Consider the following 12,429-nt stretch of genomic DNA (forward strand, 5'->3'; position numbering starts at 1 on the left):
CATTCAATCAAATGCTGCCTTGATGTCAAGGGCTGCCACTCTCACCTCACCTCTGGAATTTAGTCTTTTGTCCATGTTTGTACAAAGGCTGTAATGAGGTCAGGAGCTGAGTGGCTCTGGCAGAACCCAGACTGGGCATCACTGAGCAGGTTATTGCTAAGCAGGTATTGCTTGATAGCACCGTTGATGACACCTTCCATTACTTTACTGATAATCGAGAGTAGACTGATGAGGCAGTAATTGGCCAAGTTGGGTTCATCCTATCTTTTATGTATAGGACATACTGGAACAGCTAGGTAGAGGAGCAGAAAGTTCTGGACATCAGTCTTCAGTCCTGTTGTTGGAATGTTGCAAAGGCCGATAGCCTTTGCAGTATCCTATCCCTCCAACCATTTCTTGATATCACAGAGTGAAACTAATTAACTGTTGACTGGCATCAGTGATGCTGGGGACAATTTGGGTAAGGTTGAGATGGATCATCCTTTTGGTACTTCTGGCTGAAGATTACTGTGAATGGTTCAGCTTATCCTTTGCACTGATGTGCTAGGTTCTTCTATCACTGAGGATGGGGATATTTCATGAAACCTCCTCCTCCAGTAAATTATTTAATTGTGAACCACTATTCATTACTCAATGTGACAGATTTGTAGAGTTTAGATTAGATTTGTTGGTTGTGGGATTACTTAGCTCTGCCTACTGCTTGTTGCTTATACAAATAGTCCTACTTGGTAGCTTCACTAGGTTGACAACTCATTTTTAACTGTTTCTGGTACTGCTCCTGGCATGCCCACCCGCACTCTCCATTGAAGCATTGAACCCCTGGCTTGCTGGTAATGGTAGACCATAAGACTATTAGAAATAGGAACAGGAGTAGGCCATTCAGCCCCTCAATTTTACTCCACCATTCGATATGAATATAGCTGATCCAACATTCCTCATACACATTCCTGCCCTTTCTCCCTAACCTTTGATTTCTCCGATCAAGAGTCTATCTCAGCCTTTAACACACACAAGGACCCCCACAGCTCTCTGTGGCAAGGAGTTCCAAATACTCTCAATGCTGTGTGAGAAGATATTCCTCCTCATATCAGTCTTAAATTGGCACCCCTTTAATTTGAGACTATGTCCTTTAAGTTGTCGAGTGGGGAATATGCAGATTGTGGTGGGAGTACAATTTTGCCTGCTGTTGATGGCCTACACCATTTCATGGATGTCCAGTCTTGAGTTGCTAGATCTGTTTGAAGTTTGTCCTACTTATACAGTGACAGTGCCACACATCACAATGGAGGGCATTCTCAGTGTGAAGACTGGACTTCATCTCCACAAGGACTGTGCGATGGTCATTCTCACCAATACCGACATGGACATATGCATCTGCAGCTGGCAGATTGATGAGGATGAGATCAAGCATGTTTTTCCCTCTTGTTGGTTCCCTGACCACCTGGCGCAGACCCAGTCTAGCAGTAATGTCCTTTGGGACCTGACCAGCTCAGTGTGCTGCTGCCACACTACTCTTGGTGATGGACATTGAAATCCCCACACTGAGTACGTTTGGACCCTTATCAATCTCAATGCTTCCTCCAGGTGTTGTTCAACATGGCAGAACTCTGATTCATCAACCTAGGTTTCTTTGCCCATGTTCAACTTGATGTTATGGGACGGTGATGGTGGTGTCTGGGACATTGTCCGTACAGTATGCTTCTAGCTGTTATTTGATGAGTCTGTCCGACAGCTCTCCCACTTTCGACACTACTCCCCACTGTTAGTAAGAAGGAATTTGCAGGGTCAATAGGGTGAGTTTTCTGTGGTTGTTTCTGGTACTTTCATCAGTGCCAGATGGTCCCTTCAGTTTCATTCCTTTTTTGAGACCTTCTAGCAATTAATACAACTGAGTGGCTGCTAGGCCCTTTCAAAAGGTGGTTAAGAGTCAATCACGTTGCTGTGGGATTGGAGTCACATGTATACCAGAAAAGGCAATTTGTCATTGTCACCTGGTCTGGCCTGTATGTGTCTCCATACACACAGCAATGTGACTGATTCTTAATAGCTGTGTGAAATGAGTTGTATTGAAGTAAGTCATCTACTACCATGTTCTCAAGGGCAGTTAGGGATAATTTATAATTGTTGGTCTTATCAGCATTACTCAGATCCTGTTAAAACTTTTTACAAAATTGCCAGCATTCATAGTCTTTTGCTTGAAATTTAATTGTTTTGTATTTATTCAACAACAGTAATACCAACAATTTCCCACAATGATAAGTTATAATCTGCTGTATCCCCATTATGTTAGGATATTTAACATTTTAGGATGAGATGGCTGCAGTTAAGCTATATTGTGACCCTGGCACAAATGACTGGTGGTCTCAATTGACATACCCAATAATTAGTGTGTTTAATCTTTTTTCAGTATTAAATTGTCTCATAAATATATTTTTTTGGCTCAATGAGTTAATTCATGGAGCTTACAAATTTAAACAAGGCTTTAGAAGTGAGTGAAGTCTATAGAATTGGATCTCAGAAAGCAATCAAAGTCTCTCAAGCACAGATGGAAGCAAAGTACGGAGTATAAAAAGATATTTGATCAGATTAATTGAAATGCTGTAGTTTATTCAACACAGGTTTCAAATCTAACCCAAGATCATACTGTAAGTTAATACAGTTATAAAATTGACAAAGAATTTCACAAAAAAAAGAATATTTTTAGAATTATACCTTGGCCTCAGTAACAAATGGAAAAGTTCTGACATTTGGTTCCTATTTAGAATGAAAAATTATCAAAATGTAATTCATATTTACTAGGCAGTGCACCACTAAAACTTGTTTTATTTAATACAATAGCACAGAAGTTCCCAATTAACTTATTTAATGGTTTTTCAAATTGCAGCTGATAAATTAAACATTCAAATCATTGACAGCTTTTGTGAGGATTATACAATGCTGCCAAATATTCAATTGTATGAATGACTCGGATGAAAATGTGGATGGGTGGGTTAGTAAGTTTGGAGATGACATAAAGATTGGGGGAGTCATGGAGAGTGTAGAACATTGTCAAAGGATACAGTGGGATAAAGATCAGTTGCAGATATGGGCAAAGAAGTAGCAGATGGAGTTTAATCCAAGCAATCAAATGTTAAGGGAAAGTATACTGTTAATGGCAGAACTCTTACCAGCATTGATTGTCTTAGGGATCTTGGGGTCCTAGTCCATAACTCCCTGAAAGTGGCCACAAAGTAGATAAGGTGGTAGAGAAGGCATATGGCATGCTTGCATTTATTGGTTGGGGCATTGAGTATAAGAGTTAAAAAGTGATGTTGCAGCTTTATAGAAGTTTCGTTTGGGCGCACTTTGAGTATTGCATTCAATTCTGGTTGCCACGCAATGGGAAGGATGTGCAGACTTTGGAGAGGGTGCAGAAGAGGTTTGCCAGGATTAGACAATGTGAGCTATAACGAGAGGCTAGAGACACTAGAGGGGAGACCCGATAGAAGTTTATAAAATTATGAGAGGCATAGATAGGGTTGACAGTCAGAATCTTTTTCCCAGAGTTGAAATGTCTAATACTACAGTGCATGCATTTAAGGTGAGAGGGGTAAGTTCAAAGGAAATGTGAGGGGCAAGAGAATAGTAGGTGCCTGGAACACACTGCCAGGAGTAGTGGTGGAGGCAGATAAGATAAGGACATTTAAGGAACTTTTAGAAAAGCACATGAATAGGCAACGAGTGGAAAGGTATGGACAATGGCCAGGCAGACGGGATTAGTTTAACTTGGTGTCATGCTTGGCACAACATTGTGTGCCAAAGGGTGTGTTCCTATGCTGTACTGTTCTATGTTCTATGGATAAAGAAGCATTGGTTGAAATGTGGATTTTGACAAGGTACAAGGTTATAACTGATTCCATTTCTGTTAGAAAGAAGAACTAGGAGAAAGTAAGGACTGCAGATGCTGGAGTACCAGAGTTGAAAAATGTCGTGCTGGAAAAACACAGCAGGCCAGGCAGCATCCAAGGAGCAGGAGAATCGACGTTTCGGACATAAGCCCTTCTTCAGGAATTGAATCGACATTTCGGGCATAAGCAGTTCTTCCTGAAGAAGGGCTTATGCCCAAAACATCGATTCTCCTGCTCCTCGGACGCTACCAGGTGTGCTGTGTTTTCCCAGCACAACATTTTTCAACACTGTTAGAAAGAAGATGAAAGCTATGTCTCACTGATTACGTAAGGATTGCTGTGACATGGTTTTGAACAGCCCCAGTCACTTTAGGTGATCTTTGGGTGACTTTTCCAATTTTTGCTGAGAAATGGGCAGTTTTAAATATGGACACATATTACCATTACCTGACATGGCGATCCAAAATTATTTCACATTTAAAGTTATAGAGTCATATATCACAGAAACAGACCCTTTGGTCCAACCAGTCCATGTCTAACATAATCCCAATCTAAACTTGCCTGCTCCTGGCCCATGTCGCTCCAAACCTTTCCTATTCATGTATCCATCCAAATGTCTTTTAAACGTTAATTGTACCACATCCACCACTTCCTCAGGAAGTTCATTCCACACTTGAATCAACCTCTGTGAAAGATTTGCCTCTTATGTCTTTTTTAAATCTCTCTCCTGTCACCTTAAAAACGTGTCCCTTGGTCTTCCCAGCTTAGGGAAAAGACAACTACTGTCAACTCTGTCTACACCTCTCATTATTTTATAAACATCTATCAGGTCACTTCTCAACCTCCTCCAGGGAAAAACATTCCGCCTATCCAGCCTTTCTTTATAAGTTAAATTGTACATCGTGTGCTTATGGCAGGCGGCCTCATCTGCCAAGATTGCTTTATGATTTTGATGATTTTCCATACCTTTAAAATTAATCCATAAATACTCTAAATATACACCCATTGGATGGGATTTCTCTGTAAAAGTGCAATTTTTAAAATGACTTTTATCAACAAGGGGCAGATTTTTAATCAGGTACCAATGTGTAGGAAAGCAGTGTGCTCAACCAATTTGCCTTGTACCATTTTATGTTGTTTGAAATACAAATTGCAACTAAAGGCTCAAAGACTTTTATACATAAGGAATTTACTCAATGACCAGCTACTGACATCAACAAATAATAAATTTCGGTAATGATGAAGTCCCAGTTGGATGAAAGAAAAAGGCATTTTGTCTTGACTACTCTCCCCGTTCTATTTTATCTGAATTATCTAAAGCTGATTTTCCATGCCTTTGTTCATGGTTGTTCTGGTATATGAACATAGCTGTGAAGTTTAACTGATGAGTCTGTGTAATTATGGTCTATCCTGAGTCTAGGCCGTTTACCAAGCCTCCCCATGGAGGAGTATTCTTAACAAGTCCATCCTGAGCAAATTGTAAGTGAAATGTTAAGAAAGACTTGTAAATCTATTATTTCTGCCCTATGGAGAAGCCAGAATATGAATGTCAGCATGATGACCAGTTTTCCTCCTTGCTTCACTTTGAAATGCACCTTGTGGAGTTTTTTTTTCATTAAATTTAGGTAAGCTCATTCTTTGAGTCTCCTTTTACCAGGTTGCTCTATGCCAAATATGAAAACATGTTAAGGGGGTGGTGGATTAGTCATCAAGTTGAGATTGTACAGGGCATTAAGTGAGTGTGCTGCTGGAAAAGCACAGCAGGTCAGGCAGCATCAGAGCAGCAGGAGAATCGAAGTTTCGGGCAAAAGCCCTTCATCAGCTCTTATTCCTGATGAAAGGCTTTTGCCCAAAACGTCGAATCTCCTGCTCCTCAGATGCTGCCTGACTTGCTCTGCTTTCCCAGCACCACACTCTCGACTCTAATCTCCAGCATCTGTAGTCCTCCCTTTCGCCTCGGGCATTAGTGAGGTCTCTCCTGGAGTATCGTGTCCAGTTCTGGTCGCCCTGTTTTAGGAAGCATATTATTAAGCTGAAGAGGGTTCAGAAGAGATTTATCAGGATGTTGCCTGGAATGGGGGATTTGAGTTATGGGGAGAGACTAGATAGATTGGGATTTCTTTCACTGGAGTACAAAAAGTTAAGGGGTGACCTTTATAGGGGTTTGTGAAATCATGAGAGGCACAGTTAAGGTAAATGGCAGGTGCTTTTTCCCTCGGGTGGGGGATTTCAAGACAAGGGGGCATTTTTGAATGAATTTAATGAATTTAAAAATAAACGATTTTTTTTCGCAGACAGTGATTCTTGTGTGGAATGAACTCCAGAGAATGAGGGTACAAGTTACAATGTTTAAACAACATTAAGATATGAATAAGAAACGTTTGGAAGCATATGGCCCAAGTTTAGTTTTGGATTATGGTCTTCATGGACTGATTGGACTGAAGGGTCTCTTTCCAAGCTGTTTGACTCTATGACTCTAAGTTATTCTTGGTGTACGTATGTTTACCTTGTAGATTGTCAGACCGATCCCAGGGTTGTTTCTCCAACGTGTTTCTTTTGAGTGCAGGAATACCAGTATCTGCACCACAACTCACTGCAAGTTGGCATCTTCAGGGAGGTTGAATGAAAGAAAATACTAGGAGACAGTGAGGTCTGTAGATGCTGGAGATCAGAGTCGAGAGTGTGGTGCTGGAAAAGCACAGCAGGTCAGGCAGCATCCAAGGAGCAGGAGAATCAACGTTTCGAGCATAAGCCCTTCATCAGGAATGATTCCTGATGAAGAGCTTGTGTCCAAAATGTCGATTCTCCTGCTCCTCGGATGCTGCCTGACTTGCTGTGCTTTTCCAGCATTACACTCTCGACTCTGAAAGAAAATATTACCGATTACAATCAGTGGAAAATTAGATAGTCTCAAAATTGATCAATATTTTCTTCATTTCAAAGCCCCCATTAAAATTACACATTCATTATTTGATGGACATAATATTTATCCAAATATCTATGCTGTGACTTTCTTAAATGGAGGATCTTGTAAACTGAATTTGGAGACTTCAGCTGTGGGTGTAAAAGGAATCCTCTGTTGGGTTACCTTCTTGCCGATAGTCTCAACCTAGAAGCAAAAAGATTCAAAAACATGAACCAACAAGTTTCAGAATGATCTGAGTTCTGTTTCCTTGAGATTTAAATCACTTGAGAAGCATTAATTAAACACGTCTCTACAAATATTAGAATAGCTTTCCTATTAGACGGAAAGTCAACCCCTCTTTACCTGGAATCCCAACCTCTGAAGTTTGGAATGCAAATCATCGAGAACACGTCTGCCATCAAAGATGAATGCCGGTTTTAGCATTTTCTTATGAATACGTTCATAATCTAGCACCTGAGAACATGAAGACAGATGAAAATTAGTTGAAGCCTGCTGCTCGTAAATTTTCGAGGAGAAAGTGAGGTCTGCAGATGCTGGAGATCAGAGCTGAAAATGTGTTGCTGGAAAAGCGCAGCAGGTCAGGCAGCATCGAGGGAACAGGAGAATCGACGTTTCGGGCATAAGCCCTTCCTGAAGAAGGGCTTATGCCCGAAACATCGATTCTCCTGTTCCCTGGATGCTGCCTGACCTGCTGCGCTTTTCCAGCAACACATTTTCAGCTCATAAATTTTCATCCATTTCAATGAATGTTTTCTCCTAGTTCAATCATTTTGTTCCAATATCCCTCCTTTGTGCCACAGAATCACAGGCTGAGGCAATACCTGTTCTGTCTACCAACCTTTATCATTCATGTGACAGATGCAGTAGGTGTTGTATTTATCTGACTTATTCTTTCTGATTCTTACTTCTAATGCAATTTCTCCCAAATGATCCAACTCAAAAATTAATACATTGTTATTTACTCTATTCTATTTCTTTGATGCCATTTGAGTTACTGTAAAAACCCTCTTGACTATGGGGGCAAAGAGAATTTATATCCAGTAAATGTTAGATGCATTCGTCAGAGGGAATGGGTCTGAATGAGTTACTCTTCGGAGGGTCGGTGTGGACTGGTTAGGCCAAATGGCCTGTTTCCACACTGTAGGGAATCTAATCTAAAACTGCAGATGTTTGAAAAATAATTTTTAAAATTTTAAACATTTTTTCCTCAGAATAGCAAGGATAGTTTGGTGGTTTACTGCCTTTCATCAATTAGGAACATGCATGATTCACAAATTGCCATTTACTCCATTTCTCTTATGCACCTCTCAGAACTGACAATACACCGAGTCCTCTTACCCTCCCCTTTCACATCTCCTATAACATTTGTATTTTACTCCACATTTTACCCCTTTTAATGATAACCTTACTCATGACTCTTGTTAGCTATTCAGCAACTGGAACGATTTTCTGTATGCTATTCCAGCAATGTAGTAGTATGAAGACAGAAAATTACTGCTCTTGTGTCAGCAACAAGCACTACAAATAATCAAAAACAGAAATTGCTGGAAAACTCAGCAGGTCTGGCAGCATGTATGGACAGAAAGCAGAGTTAACATTTAACTAGTAACACTTTCTCAGGCCTCAAGTTGCAAACTTAGTTGCCAAATTAGGGGCAAATTAGTGTTGGGAACTAAACTTATTTCACATAGGACACTTATAGAAGACAGAGATGGATCTCTTTCAATCAATCAGAGCTAGATTTGAATTTAAAGACACAAAACCAGCATTTAAACTACTGCACATTTTCACGCACTTCTATGTGAATAAACATATTTCCTTAGTCATTCATGTGATGGGATTTCACTGGTTAGCCCACCATTAATTTCCCATCCCTAATTGTCCTAGAGAAGGAGTGAGTGAGCTGCCTTCTTGAACGTCTGCAATTCTTGGGGTGTAGCGATACCCACTTGCTGTTCTGAAGGGGTTTCCAGGATTTTGAACCAGCAACAGTGATGGAAAAGCGATATAGCTCCAAGTCAAGAAGGTGTGGCTTGGAAGAAAACTTGCAGGTGATAGTGTTCTCATCCAACTGGTGCTCTTGTCCTTCTAAATGTTAGAGTCTGGGGTCTTGGAAAGTGCTTTTGTAGGTGCATTAATGAATTACTACAGTGCATGTACTGCCATTGGTGTTGGGCTTTGTCTTCAATGGGCTGTTTGTCCTGGATGGTGTAGAGTTGTTGGAGCTGCAGCCAAACAGGCAAGTGGAGCAAATTCAGTTACACACGTGAGTTGTGCCTTGTTGATAGCAGACAGCTCTTGGGGAGGTAGCAGGTGTTACACCCTGTGGCATTCTTAGCCACTGACCTGCTCTGGTTCCACAGTATTTACGTGGCTAGTCCAGTTCGGTTTCTGATACTGGTAACTCCCAGAATATTGATAGTGAGAGATTCCATGTTGGTAATGCCATTGAATGTCAAGCAGTGATGATTAGATTATCCCTTTTTGGAGACGGTCATTGCATGTCATTTGTGTAGCACAAATGTTATTTGGCACTTACTAGTCCATGCTTGGATATTGTCCAGATATTGTTGCATATAGTAACAGAGTCCTTCAGTATCTGAGGAGTCACAAATAGTGCCACACATTATACAGGCCCTGGTGAATGTCCCCACGTCTGACCTTATAATGGAGGAATAGTGAAGTTGCTGAATGTAGCTGTAGAACACTACCCTGAGGAACATCTGTAGCGATATCCTTAGACTGAAATGATTGACCTCCAAAACCCACAACCATTTTCTTTTGTGCAAAGTGTGATTGCAATCAACAGAACATTTTCCCCCTAATTCCCATTGATTCCATATTTTCCCATTCTGAAGCAAGATTACTGGACTTGAAACATTAGCTCTGCTTTCTCACCACTGCTATGGTCCGCTGAATTTCTCCAGCAATTTCTGTTTATGTTTTATTCTTTATATTAAACTTTGAACACTGTGCTGAAGTCCTTGGAGAAGCTTTCCACCCAGCCAGCCTGGGAGATCAAGAGCCAGCCTCCTGTACTCCCCGATTCCCAAACCAGCAATCTCCCCAGACCCAAAAACCCAGTAACATTTTTAAAGGTGGGGTTCACTAGGAACAAGAAGCTTAGGGCCCTAGAGTTTTGCAAAACTTGACTCAGCAATTCCTAGCCTCTTTCCTCATTTAAACCTTTTTTTAACAGATGTAGTTCATAGAAACATTAAATGTGCCAGGTATATTTCTTATGACATTTTCTTGTTGATCCTGGAGTGAATCTTAGAATGGGGTTACCAGCAAAGATCATTCAGCCCATCCTGACCATGTCAGTTTTGTACAAGAACAGTTCAATTGGTGCCTTTTCCCTGCCTTTTTCCCACAGCCTGACAATTGATTCCTCCTCAGGTAGAGATTGAATTCTCGTCTGAATGCCACAATTGAACCTGCCTTCACCATACTTTCAGGCAGTGCATTCCAGATCCTAACCACTCGCTAGTTAATAAAGGTTCTTCTTCATGCTGCCTTGCATCATTCCCCAATCATCTAAAATCAGTACCCCATGGTTGTCCATCCTTCTAACAAGGGGAACAGTTTTTTTGATCTATCATATCCAAACCCCTCATGATTTTGAACGCCTCTATAAAATCTTCTCTCAACATTCCATTCTTCAAGGAGGACAATTCAGCTTCTTTCAATCTATCTACAGTTCCTCATCTGTGGAACCATTCTCATCCTTTCCTGAACCGGACACAATAATCCAGTTAAGACTGAACTATTGTTTTTATTCAGCTTTAATATTTTTTTTTTTGTTTTTTGGTGCTGGTCTGATCTGGGTAACTTGTATATTTTATTTCTAAAGTTTCTTAATACTTGTTTTCAGTGCAGCATAAGCTGTATTGCTGTAAACAGGTTCTGATTCGGAGCTCACCTTTCTTCAGGCTTTCTCTTACCTTGAACTCATCCCATTCAGTGCAGATGACAATGGCATGAGCTCCCTCACAGGCTTGGTATGCATCAGTGCAGATAGTGACTAAGGAAGGCACTGTGTGATTAAAAAAAAAAGATTTATCCAGTATAGTAAGTATTTGTACTGCTAACTTAAATTTGAATGGCTATTTTTCTGAATTGAAAGAATTTCTAACCATTTTTTGAACTGTTACTTTATAACTTAAAGTCACAGAATCATAAAGTATGGGAAAAAATGCTTCGGTCCAACCACTCCATGTCGACCATAATCCGAAACTAAGTCAGTACCACCTGCCTGCGCTTGGCCCATGTTGCTCCAAACATTTCTTATTCACGTACTTTTAAACATTGTGACTGTACCCACATCCATCTCTTCCTCTGGACATACATTCCACACACAAACTGCTCTCTGTATAAAAAAAATTACCCCTCATGTTCTTTTTAAATCTGTCTCCTCTCACCTTAAAAATATGCCCCTTCATTGTGAAATCCCCTATCCTAAGCAGAAGACATTTGCTATTCACCTCATCTATACCCCTCATGATTTTACAGACCTCTATAAGGTCACCCTCAACCTCCTATGCTCCAGTGAAAGAAGTCCCAGCCTGTCCAGCCTCTCCTTATAACTCAATTCCTCTCCATTTCTTATTACTAGAAGTTATTAAAAATGATTTAGTTATTTAGAACTTATTAGAAGTTCAACCAAGGTAAATTTATTTTAACCAAGTTAAGTAATGTGCTAATAACGCACTGTATGCGTGCTAAATAGTGCAAATAATTAAAACTTATTAGAAGTTCTAAAGTGTTCAAACAAGGCAAATATATGTTAATGAAGTTTAGTAATGCATTCATAATGCACTGTATGCCTGCTAAATAATGCAGAATAGTGCATTAATTAAAATAGTACACCCTCTGGGGCTGTCTTGTTTGGCCAACAACTCTGATATTCCAGCAGTGTTGGAACTCGGTAGTGGGCATTACCAGGACTACAGGCAGACCCACAGAGGAGGCTGAATGGAAGCCTGGAGGGAGGCAAGTCAGGAGAATTTAAGTAGAGTGAGTTTTCCAAACTTAGGGAGTCAAGCGGAGGAGGCATAGAAGAAAGGGGAAGTAATATTCTTTGTGGGGGTGCTGTTGACGGACAAAAGACACCTCCCAAGATTGTACTTTTACTTGCAGTTTTGAAAGCTTTTTTAAAAACTTGGCTGCCCACTCCCACCCAATAGAATGTAGAGTATGGCGCAAGTAACTTTTTTTTAACCAAAACAAAAGTCATTTGTGTCTTAATAAATGAAAGGAGAAGTTAAAAAGGAAACATGTTCGTCATACTATACCTTCATCTGAAGCGTCCTGAGTGATGCTGGGATGTGACAGATCCTTGATAATCTGTTCTTTAGGAACTTTGGGATCATAGATATGAAGATTTGCACCTTCATCCAGTAGGTATTTGCTGATGTAGATACTGGAAGATTCTCTAAAATAAAATGAAATGCATTTAGCAATTAAACAAACACAAAGAATGCTGTCTGACAGCAGCTGTGGAGAATGGAAGTGTATTTTTTTTTTAGCCAAATTAATGTGGAGGCAGTGGTGTAATGGTCATGTCACTGGACTTGAATCCCCAGGTAGGTATTCAGGGTAAATCAGTTCAAATCC

General features: G+C 40.4%; 1 protein-coding gene across 2 annotated transcripts in view; it reads right to left on the reverse strand.

Moving 5' to 3' along the window:
* Positions 1–2,375: 2,375 nt before the first annotated feature.
* ugdh (UDP-glucose 6-dehydrogenase) overlaps positions 2,376–12,429 on the reverse strand; it is a 34,778-nt gene continuing 24,724 nt past the window's right edge. For both annotated transcript variants that reach the window (XM_087987364.1, XM_043692786.2), the window contains exons 9-12: positions 12,108–12,247; positions 10,758–10,849; positions 7,156–7,266; positions 2,376–6,996 (exon numbers count right to left, since the gene is read on the reverse strand). In XM_087987364.1, the coding sequence (XP_087843490.1) occupies positions 6,886–6,996; positions 7,156–7,266; positions 10,758–10,849; positions 12,108–12,247 (454 nt within the window). In that variant the 3' untranslated portion in view covers positions 2,376–6,885. The remainder of the gene's footprint in view (positions 6,997–7,155; positions 7,267–10,757; positions 10,850–12,107; positions 12,248–12,429) is intronic.

This window comes from Chiloscyllium plagiosum, unplaced genomic scaffold (genome assembly GCF_037043375.1).
Source record: "Chiloscyllium plagiosum isolate Xiang-an unplaced genomic scaffold, Cpla_swu_hap1 HiC_scaffold_1, whole genome shotgun sequence".
Lineage (NCBI taxonomy): Eukaryota > Metazoa > Chordata > Chondrichthyes > Orectolobiformes > Hemiscylliidae > Chiloscyllium > Chiloscyllium plagiosum.